The sequence below is a fragment of the Psammomys obesus genome, unplaced genomic scaffold (genome assembly GCF_907164565.1).
Source record: "Psammomys obesus unplaced genomic scaffold, mPsaObe1.curated_primary_1811, whole genome shotgun sequence".
NCBI lineage: Eukaryota > Metazoa > Chordata > Mammalia > Rodentia > Muridae > Psammomys > Psammomys obesus.
In genome coordinates this window covers 23,941,910-23,953,564 of record NW_026595981.1, presented here as the reverse complement: position 1 = coordinate 23,953,564, position 11,655 = coordinate 23,941,910, and the positions used below count along the sequence as shown (strand labels likewise).

The following is an 11,655-nucleotide window of genomic DNA, read 5'->3' as shown; positions in this document are numbered from 1 at the left end:
AGGAAGTGGTTCAGGAGGAGGAAGTGGAGGCAGCTATGGTGGAGGAAACAGAAGGCCATCTCAGTCCCAGTCCTCCTCAAAATCTATCGACTGTGATGATGAATCACAAGGTAAAGAATTACTGAATTCACAGTCTTGTGCACATTAAGCAGCTCTCCTTTCTATGTGTGTGTATGTATCTTTGGACTTTTTTTGGGGAGGGGACTTTGTGTTCTTAACAGAAATAGATGTTTTTAGAAAAGCGTCTAGTGAAGTAGTATAGACCCATACTTGGTTCTGAGTCGACCACAGGATGAAATTGAATGGTCTGAGTCTCAGTAGTGAGAGGAGATGGCTTGAAAACTGTGCACGGTCATGCACATTTCTATTGTAGCCTATAGACAGGCTCTGCTTACGAACAATGAGGTTCGGAAGGAGTAAATCAGTTTCTCATAACCATGTAATTTCCAAATGATGGGATCAGCATCATGGGGGCTTCATGGCCAGGGCCTTCAATCATCATTAGGACAGAAGGCCCAGATCAGTGACAACACAGCAGAAAAGAGATGCAGAGGCCTTAGACAGTGGTCTTAACGTGACAAGTATATGGTCTAACTGTGAAAGGGAATCTGTCACTGCTCCCATCATCTGCCTCTAAGAGGGATTCATGCGGGTGAGTCTCTAGGTCATGAAATATTTTCTATGTACAAATTGAGCTTAATGCAGTAATTAAATATCCGGGTTGGAGAGATGCTCAGCAGTTAGGGCACTTGTTGCTTTTGTAGAGAACCTGGGTTCGGTTCTCCGTACCCATGGTGCTTTGTAGCCACCCACAGTCCCGGTTTCAGGACATCCCATGCCTTTTTCTGTTGTCTGAGAGCACCAGACACACATACAGTGCACATACAAACACACAAGGAATCAAAAAATACCCGTGTAAAGAGATAAAGCCATTGTCTTTTAAGCTATGATTTCATCTTTTAAACAATCCAATATGAAGTTGCAGTAAATGGCTGGATAACAACACAACAATGCACAGAGCAGAGAATCCTCTTGGCATCAGTGGCCCTTTACAAGGTCTCTTATATGGTTTGCATGTCCAGTTACTCTGCAAGGGGGATGGATGTGAACCTAAGAATGAGGTTGGGGCTATCTTTGCCTGAGTAGCCAAAGAACTTACTGGCAGGGCTGTGGGATGGTGAAGGGGTCTGGTCCATGGACTCTCCATCCTCAGGGTTGTTGCTGAAGAGATTGGGAATTGGATGGGACCACGGGCTGCCTTATTTCAGACCGTCCATCTCAGGGTTCTCCAGCTCTTTGAGAGCCAGGTTTCTTGCTCCCAGTTTCTTCATCTTTCTTCACGTCTCCACCCAAAGTCTCTCTTCTTACTGTTCTCCCCTTTCCACTCCTCTACAGGCCACCAGATTCGATACTAGAACCCTGGTCAACTTTCCCCACCAAGCCCCAGCTGAGACTGCCCCAGGAGGGCAGAAGCTGCATGAAGCATGCTTGCTGCAGCCTGACATCGAGACTAACTGGCGACAAGCTGGGGTACCCCTTTGGAACCCAGTTGGCATTTCTCTTCTGAACATCTGTTGGCTCTGTTCCTTGCTGGGGAGGCTTCAGGGCTGGGGAGAACTTGATTCTTCCATGTGTCCTGGAGGTGGCTTCATTCCCTTCCTCATCTCAACTTCCTAATAAAACTCTCCTATTGCAAGTTAAACTTGGATTCCGACGTGTTTGTCCTCTGAGATTAAGTAGCATGATGTTTGATCGAGTTGTGAACTTGATTGGGTTGATAATCTCCTGGGAGACAGTGATGCTCATTTGGGTGTGTCTGTGAGTCCATCTCCAGGGATAACTAATTAAGAGGATTATGATCCATGTGTAATATGGGTGACACCCTATAGGCTGAACCCATGGACTAGATAAAAAGGGAGATGGCCAGATAGCACATGTGGCCTTTTCGTCTCCCTACCACACGTTTGTGCTGTGATTTGAGCTAACACACCATCTCAAAGCTTGACTGTGCGTCCAGCCTTTTAAATAAACATGTGGAGGCCAGAGGACAACCTTGGATGTCATCCTTAGGAACACCAGCCACCTGCTTTGAGACTGGCAGCCTGCCACCCACAGAGTAGGCTGCAATGTCCCACAAGTCTCAGGGCGACAGAAGTGGAGAAAATTCTGAGTAGATGTGTGTTAGGCATGATCGTATCCTGGTCTCAGACCTAGAGGGAAACAGCAAAGCCTCTCCTCTCCCCTTCTCCCAGCAGTTAGACTCTGAGGAAAACGGAAAAGCCTTCTCTTCTGGTCCATGTGGAGACGTTGTTCTCATTTCCAGAAAATGTCCACCACAGCTTTCTGCTCCCAGAGACTGTGCCCTACAGACAGTGCTCCTGCTGATCTAACGCCCTCTCCTTGCTCCAGCAAGTACACCAGAGACCCTGCCTCCTTCAGCTGGATGCAATAACCCTGCCTCCCTGTTCAAGGCTTCATAATAAATGGGCTGAGGTTCTGGGTTGCTGAGGTTTCTCTAGCTGAGATTTCAGTTCCTCTGAGCAGCTTTCCTGTGTGTTCGGGTGTCTGTCTTTCTGTCTCTTCATTCTCTTATGCCCCTGGCACGTCTCTCAAGGATCTAACTATCTCCACCTCTCCAGTACTGGGGTTACAAGTGTGGGCTGTCTCCATCTGTCAAGATGGAGACAGAATTTAGATCCTCATATTTCTGAGGCAAAGAATTTATTGGCTGAACTTTTCCCCAGTCCAGTGCTCATCCTTTTGATATTACGGATTGACCTTGTCACCTATAAAGTTCATTCTAGAAAACCAAGCAGTTGAGTTACGAAGAAAAAAAAATTGCCCAGATTACCTCAATGTTTTAAGGAAGTTTATGATTTTGTGTTGTGCCATATTTATTGCTCTCTTGCGGTGTATGTGGCCCTTTGGGTTACAGGTCAGACACACCTCACCAAGGCTTATGACAACATTTGTCCCAGGAATGTCTGAACAGCGCTTGGCAAGGACAGCTCCTGTCGGCTCCCTCAGTGCCACTGTGACTTGTGGGCTGGAGACAGATGAACACTTACTACTTTCCATGTCTCCACTGGGGCTCCACAGGAGTTCTTTGTCTCTGTGGACATTCATTCTTCATGGGCTCCCTGAAGTGGGGTAGCTTTGGGGCAGCCAAACTCCTTTTGTGGTGGCCCAGGGAACTGAAGACTTGCCTTAAGTCTGAAAGAAGCTGCTTCATTTCATCAACTGCTTTTGGAAGTCCCACGTGCCAATTTCACTTTGGTCTCAGGCCTGCCTTATTCAAGAGGACCTTGAGTAGAGCTTACCTTAAGTGGATGCCTAAGATGGCCTCCCAGGATCCTTGGCCTTGGGGTACCCATACTTCTTCCTACTTAAACATGAGCCTGCATATTGCCCCAAATGGATTTTGTTAATTAGGATGTTAATTACGTTGATCTTTTGAAATAGAGATTATTGGGGTGGAAGGTTGAATCTGGCTGAACACAATAGGGAGGAGCCTGTAGAGATTGGTTCAAAGGCTTTTACGTGAAGGCTTCGTGACTCAAGTTTGATCCATGGAACCCACATGGTAAAGGGAGAGGACTGAAGAAGACCTCTGCACATGAATTGAGACACATGTACACACACACACACACACACACACACACACACCACACCAATAATAAATAATAAATAAACCACTTTTTCTGCATAGTCATAGAAATCAGAATTTGAAAAATGAAACTTTCAAATATTCTTTACGACATTTGCTAATTTAGTGGTGTGTGTGTGTGTCTCAGAGCATGTGTGTGGTCAGAGAACAACTTGGAAGAGCTGATTCTCTCTGTCCACCACCTGGTTTCCAGGAGTCAAACTAAGGTCGTCAGCACTGGAGGCAAGCCTCTTTAACCACTGAGCCATCTTGCTCTCCCTGACATCTTTCAAACACAAGGAGGCATTTGGAAGCAGATTTTACTTCAGTCTCTAGGTGAGAACTCACCTTGATTTTGGCCTCTGACACCTTGCAGAGAATCCAGTCACACCTGTAGTCCTGCTGAGTAATAATTAAAGACTTTCTCTAAGCCCCTTAGTTGGCAAAACTTGGTAGGAACAATTACAAATACAAATACAAATCTCATGATGGTTAGGGCTGACAACTTGACAGCCTCTAGAACTGTCTGGGCGACGGGTCAGCGGAGATGCCTTTGAAAGCGTATCTTGGCTGTGTTACTGTGGTGGTTTGGTGGTTTGAATAGGACTGTCCCCCATGGGTCCAGGCTTTGAACACTTGGTCCTCTGTTGACAGTGTTGTGGAACCTTGGGGAGGTGGAGCCTTGATGAAGTGTGAGAGGTCATAGCTTGGCCCAATGTCTGGTTTGCTTTCCCTGCATGTGATCTCTCAGCTTTCTGATCCAGCCTCCCCTACCATTATTGACTCTCTCTCTGGAACTCTCAGCCCTGATAAATTGCCTTTTTCACAGGCTAATATTGGTCATGGTGTCGTCTCACAGCCACAGGTGGGAAGACTCACCCATTTGGGTTGTGTTAGTCCACGGTTAGGAGACCCTGGACTGTGTGAAAAGGAAACTGTGGTGATTTGAATAAAGAGAGCCCCCATAGGCTCATATTTTTGAATTGGTGTGGCATCACTTGAGAAGGATTGGGTGTGGCCTAGTAAAAGTAGGTGTGGCCATGTTACTGAGGGTGGGCTTTGAGTTTTCCAAAGCCCATGCCAGGTCCAGTCTCTATCTATGGACCAGGATGTAGCTCTCAGCTCCTGCTACAGTGCCTGCTGGCATGATGCCTTGCTCCCCCACCATGATAATAATGGACTAAACCTCCCAGACTGTAGGCAAGTCCCAATTAAACGCTTTTCTTTGTAAGACTTGCCGTGGTCCCGGTGTCTGGTGTCTCTTCAATAGGAAAGTCACTAGGACAGGAACTAAGCGTTAGCTTGTGTTTGTTTCTCTGTTTCCTGATCATGGATGTGATGTGAGCAGCTGTTTCAAGCTCCCACGGATTTGACTTCCCTGCCAGGATGGATTGTACCTTAAACCGTGAGCTAAAAATGAAAAATAAAAAAATGCACCTTCTCTCCCTGATGTTGCTGTTGTCGGAGAGGTTTATCAGAACAAGAAATGCGTGAAGGGAATGCATAGAGAACACACGAAGGCATATACAGGTGGAGGGGTGCCTTTGTCTCTTGGAAAGAGAGAGCGAGTAACTTGCCACAGGCTGGGTCAGATCACTGGGGAAGGGGTTAGTGAAAGGGACAGGGCACTCATGGGCAGAGAAGCTCAGAAATATCCAAAATCTTGGCATCTAAGGAGGTGGGAGGAGAATGGTATCTTTTGTACAAAGTGGCTCCCGGCAAGCTTGAGCAGGGACTTCGGGGTCCTTCGCCAGTGCTCCATCTCAGCTTCCTAAAGAGGCCCTGTACCCCTCTCTATGTATTTCTTTTTCCTTCCTTTTGGGAATGAGAGAACAAGTTTCTGTACGAAAACTTCACTCAATTTCCACACCCCCCTAAGAACTCAGGGCCCTCCCTCTTCACTATCACAAGGAATCTCTGGAAGCAGCTTTATGTTGAACAGATACAGACCTCCTTTCCTGTCATTCAAGCTGGGCAGCCATTTTTGACCTCTTCTCACACGCTCAGGCTGGAAGCTGGTCATCTGGTCTCCATGCCTCTGCACTGATTAATTCAGCTTGGTCAAAAATCCATCCCCAAAGCCAGCCTTCACGTTCTGCTGGTAGTATCTAAGGGCACCTTGAAGTTCCCTTGTTGTGCAAGCCCAGCCCAAGACGTGAACTTTGAAATTGGCTTCCTCCCTCAGGCATGTAGGATCTGGCTTAGCTATAATTTTGCAGACAGTTCAGGGTGGATCTTGGGAATAATTTGGAGCTTGGGGTACAGTGAGTCAATCTCAGTCTGTGGGCCTCATCTTTCCCGATCCGTGCACTGGGATTGAATTCAGAGTCTCAGAATTGCCAGGTCAGCACTTGGCCATTGAGCCGTGTTCCCCTGTCTTCGAGGCAAGATTTTGCTAGTTTGCCCAGGGTGGTCTTGAATTTGCAGTCTCCTGCCTCAGCTTCCCAAGTAGCCAGGAGTGCAGGCTTATGCCAACCAGGCCTAGCTTGGTTTAAATTTTCTGTAAGAGAATGTTGCGGTTCAAATGTTAATTGATGTTGTGACTTAGGAAATGTGAATTTGAGTTTATTAGCTACTTCAGCTAACTTGTAACTTCAAGAAATAAACAAAATCACATTCATTCATTCATTTGTGTATGTGTGTGTGTGCGATGTACATGTGGGAGTCAGAGGATGACTGTGGGAGTCGGTTCTCTTCTTCCACTGTGTGATTGCTGGGGATCAAACTCAGGTCATCAGGCTTGGATGCAGATGTCTTTACCTGCTGAACCATCTTACCAGCCCACGAAATAAAAGTTTCTCCTGACTAACTGTGGAGAGTAGGTTCCTCCGTCCATAGCATCACTAGCTCAGAGCCCTAAGTATACTGCTTCTGCGGTTGTAGTCAGCAGGAACTGGCCAACACCCACACAACACACGCAGTAAATAAAAATAATCGTTATTTTGTGAAACGGTTTACAGTTGGTGTGAGATGGTTCCACACGATGCATTTGTCACTTCTTATTCGGCCAAGTTATTCAATATGACAATCAACAGGAACTTACTAGATGCCTTTGTTTTAACCAATGTTATTTTTATTTAATATTCGGAAATGCAAAAATGTGATTTTTTTAAAAAAATACCAATCCAACAGTTGCGCTTATTTTTTTATATATGGAAATATATAATATATAAGTATATATATGAATGTGTGTATATGTATTTGAAGGTGATAGGTGTATAATGAGGGGACAGTGGGGAGATGACAGGTGAACTATGGTACGAGGCTGGGGGAGGAGAGCAGTGGCAAATCAAGTGGCCAAGGTCAGGGTCATTTAGAAGGTGTATGAATGAGACTTAGAGTCTGGAGGCAGGAATGTGGCCAGGGATTACTCCGGGCACACGTCACAGGTACAGAAAGCCCCAAGGCGAGACTGTATTTGGTGTGTACAAGGCAGACTAAGAAGGCCCCTGTAGCCAGAGCAGCATGAGAGAAGAACTCAGTAGAAGTTGATAAGGTCAGAGTGCCAGAGATCACCTGTAGCCTTGGAGGGCAGGCTAAAGGAACTTTGCTCTCAGGGAACCTCAAAACACACAGACAAAGGCACAGAGCGCTAAGACGTGAGCAGAGGAGCCTGCTTAGTCGTACACTGCTTGAACAGGCACCTTCCGGAGAGCTGGCCAGTCATATCAGCCTCTATGTGACCAGAAAACCAATGCTCACCACGGGAAAACAGAGGGATGTTGAGGTCATTATGGCGGCTGGTGTGGATGGGGCGTGGCTGCCGAACTAACACACAGGGCTCCAGGCAGAGGAGTGACATGCCATCTGAGAAGAGGCTGGAACAGAGATGGGTGGGAGAGCAGTAATGCAGAGAGAGAGAGAGAGAGAGAGAGAGAGAGAGTGTCAGAGACAGTCCCTGGTGCTCAGAGTGGAGATTATGGACATGATCTGAAGGCAGAACTCATTGTCAGGATTTCTTGAGGGACTGCATAATGCCCTCCCCCTCAAAGGAGGGACCAAGGATACCTGGGAATCTGCTGAGAGGGAAGATTAGGGTGGAGGACACCTGTGTGGAAAATGAGGGCAAGCTCTGCATGTGAGAAACAGAGTCAGTGAGACACCTGAGCCCAAGGCCCCAAAGATTCCTTCATTATCAGCCACACCCATTCCAGAATTCTGTACCCATGGGGGTTTTTCCTTGCAAGACAGGAACCACGCCCGGAGGAGAGGAGCAGCATAAGTGACATTAGGCAAGTCCTGAACCTCCAGGAAGGGTTTTCAGAGGACAGGGCTGGAAGGCTGTGGTCCGGAGGAAGCCCACTTTTGGTACCAGCTGCTGGCATGGTTTGCCATAGCATGTCCCACTGCGTGTCACCACTGAACCTCTGGTGTTGCTGCTGTGGCTGCTGGGTGTCTGGGTACCTCCTTCCTCAGGACATTAGGACCTGCCTTGCAGGCTTATGCAGTGTGTTGGGCTTGGAGAGTCTGGCCGTGAGCCTGTTGCTCTGTCTGGAAGGGTAATTGATGGCTTGTGTCTTGGGGAGGTGCAGGCTTTCGATGAAGGTTCCTTTTTGGATCAGATGTGTGACCAAGATGAGGAACAGCTCTCTCTAAGAGGAAGGGGCAGGACACCATGCTAAGGACTGCACAGTGTTCCCTCGTGATTCCTCATAGAAACCTCATGATGCTCGTCCACATTTTCTTTATTGTGTATGTGTATCCTACCTTGCACAGATGGGTGCTTTCCAAAGCTCTTTGATTTCGTCAAAAGGCCCCGGGTCTGCCAGTTCCAGAGGGAGGGTGGGAGACTGATTGAACAGCGGAGAAATGAGGGGAACAGCTAGATTGCTGAAAACTCTCTGGGCTCCCTCTTTCTGTTATTCTGACACCCATAAATCTTCGGGGCTTTGATCTCTGAGTCTCCTCCCTTTGGACTCTGCTGCTTGTTACGGCTGTGACTGGCTCAGCAAGCTCTCACAGCCTCCGGCTCTGATGCTCTCTCTGAATCTCAGGCCTGAACATGAATGATGGCACATGCCTGGGATCCCATCGCCCAGGAGCTAGAGGCTGAAGGATCAGAAGCCCAAGAATGTCTTCTGCTACGTAGTGATCTTGAGGTCATCCCAGGAAACTCAAAAGAAAACAATTGGGGTGGGGTGGGATCATGGATTGGAGAGAGAATTGTGACCCGAACAGGTGAGGTCATAAGCCCACAGTCCAGTGCAGGAGGCAGGTGTGCGATTAGTGGGTGCTAAATCTCACAGCAGATGCCCTTGGAGCTGGATTGGATGAGTCGTGAGATCACCCAGGCTCTCCTGGCTCAGTCATAGTGGGCAGAAAGGCTCCAAACTCCACGTCAGGTGGGGACAGCTGTCATTTACCGATTAGGTTTGGAGAAGACAGATGTGATTTACCCAAGCCACCCAAACACACCCTCTTAGCATGGATTCTTGTGTCTTTTTAACAACCTTTAACTCTTCCTAAGATCAGATCTCTGGTCCCAGGCTCCTCAGAAAGTACTTCACACTTGTTAAGTGAATGGGGTGTGAATGATAAGCAAGAAACAAGGGTATTGGATAAGTATTGGCCCCAAAGATGACACCACTAGTTAATTAATTAATTAATTAATTAATTAATTAATTAACTAATCTTATGACGGCTTCTGTCTTCTGGAATCTCTCTGCCACCAGCACTTCAGCCTCAGTAACTTATCATCCTTACCTTGGCTCAGGCCAAACCCAAGCCACTATGAACTCTGCATTGGTTCTCAGAATGACTGAGAAATACTGGGGTGTACAAAGAGCTTTTTTATTGTTGCTGTTTCGTTTTTCGAGACAGGGTTTCTTTGGGTAGCCTTGGCTGTCCTGGACTTCGTAGACCAGGCTGATGTTGAACTCACAGAGATCCGCCTGCTTCTGCCTCCCTGAGTGCTGGGATTACAGACATGCACCACCACGCCTGGCTACAAAGAACTTTTGTCAAGTCAGAGGAAACCTAGGGAAATGAAGAAGGAGCTTACCAACCCCGAAGAGTCAAGTTTGAGGCTGAAGGTGAGGTGGGAGGCATTCGGCTGGTTGGAAGCTCTAGGCAGAGACCCTGCCCATCATGGTGAAGTCATTGAGCTCTTCATTGAACAGGCACTCATTTTTAGACCTGCTCTATGCCATGCTGGGGCCAGTGGCTGGGCCAACCACAATGCCCGAGGCAGATGACAGAGGCTCTGGCCCCATGGAGTCCTCAACTTTTAGGACATGAAGGGACACCAGTACCAATGATAATAGAACCAATGGATGGCTTGGTTTCACCCAGAGCAGAGTTGATGGACGTGGTGTGTGCTGGGTGGGGAACAAGCCTGAATGAACAGCTGATGAGGAACCTGCTTCTTATTGGTATTAACTAGAGGGTAGGGAGGAACTAGTATAGATAAGGGGTGAGCTGGAGAGGGGGGGAGGGCGAATCAGGAAGGGCATACCAGGCAGCCTGAACTACAACCTGGAAGCCGCAGACAAACCCATGCCATCTCTACATAGCCCTTTCTCTTTGTCTGTGGAGGAGGGCAAGACCGCACTGGCTAAGAATGGCTCACTGTCTGTGTAACTACCAGCCATCACTGCTATGGACCACCCTACCAGAGGAGGAGGATGGTTCCGGCAAGTCGACAAGTGATCTCTGTCCTGACGTAGGCAATTTGCTCCAGAGCCGGAGAGCACTGCCTGTCATTTCCAGCACTGTTTTCTCTGGGGAACCGTAGGGCTGGTGGTGTCAAGTGCCTCAACAGCTCCCAGCCTAGGCCTATCACACCCCGAATCTGGGAGACCCCTGCAGCCAAGCACTGTGCCTCGGCTGGGGTCCCCTCCCCACCAACGAGCGTGCCACGCTGACGACAACTGTGTTCATCGCGTTGTGGTCAGTGCTCTTTAACTTCCCCAATGGCCACCTCACCACTGCAGCTGCACCTCTTCTGTCTAGGCCTGAAACTTTATTAGTGTCATGGACTCTGTCTTTCACAACCACCGACTTCCCAGCCTGCAGGTGGCCTGGTTTGATCTGACTCCCAGACCCACCATCATTTTATTTTTTCTAAAACCACCACAGGACAGAAGTAGACATTTCCCCTGAGCAGGAATGATTTGAAAACTCTCTTCTTGGGAAGTAGGAGGCCACCACGGGAATGGAAAATCTTCATTCCAGCTATTTCTCATCTCTAGCTTCAGGTTCCCAGAATTCAACAAGTTTACTAGGTTCTGGGCCACCATCTCTGGTCTCTGCTTCTCTTTTTCCTCCTCCTCTCCGCTTTCCTTCTTTCTTTGTCCTTCTTTAAATGTGGGTTCTGAGGGTTTAGCTCAGGTCCTCGTGCATGAAAATCAAAGATTTCGCCAACCGAGCCATCTCCCAGTCTTGACGTATAGTGCCCTGAAATTCTCTCTTCCATCTCTGCTGTCACAGGCCCCCATCGCCCTCAAGGCTTTTCTCTATTTCCTCAGACACAAAAACGAATAAAACCAAGTTGTCTCTTGCCACCCTACGACTTGGCAGGACTTCACACGTACTGAAAGTTTTCAAAGGCACGTTCATCAGGTCTAATAGAAATCATGGGTAAATACGGAGGAAACAAGGAAAAATTAAAGCCCATGGCAAACAGTTACGTTTGACGCGCAGACAATGAGTGGTGGAGAAAGGCTAATTGAAGTATCCCTTTCATAATAGTCTGAGCTTCTTCCTGGAGTTCTTGGGCCTGTGTGTGTGTGTGTGTGTGTGTGTGTGTGTGTGTGTGTACCTTCTTTTGGGTATTAATGAATACCCAGTGGGGGATGGGATGGAGAGATGGCTAAGAACACTTGCATCTCGTGTAGAGGACCCAGGTTCAGTTCCTAGCACTCACTTGGTTGCATCTCGCAGCCACTGGTAATTCCAGTTCCAGGGGATCTGAGGCCCTTGTTTGGCCTCCATGAATTCTGCATGCAGGTGGTGTACATAAATCACACACACACACACACACACACACACACACACACACACACACACAC

At 47.8% G+C, this 11,655-nt stretch overlaps 1 protein-coding gene across 1 annotated transcript in view; it reads left to right on the top strand.

Annotated features, from left to right (window-relative positions):
- Krt9 (keratin 9) overlaps window positions 1–1,415 on the top strand; it is a 5,173-nt gene extending 3,758 nt beyond the window's left edge. Inside the window, 3 exon segments of the mRNA XM_055619889.1 lie at window positions 1–3; window positions 5–110; window positions 1,396–1,415. The exon segment at window positions 1–3 is cut by the window's left edge and continues 133 nt beyond it. Of these exon segments, the coding sequence (XP_055475864.1) occupies window positions 1–3; window positions 5–110; window positions 1,396–1,415 (129 nt within the window).
- The last annotated feature ends 10,240 nt before the right edge of the window (window positions 1,416–11,655 follow it).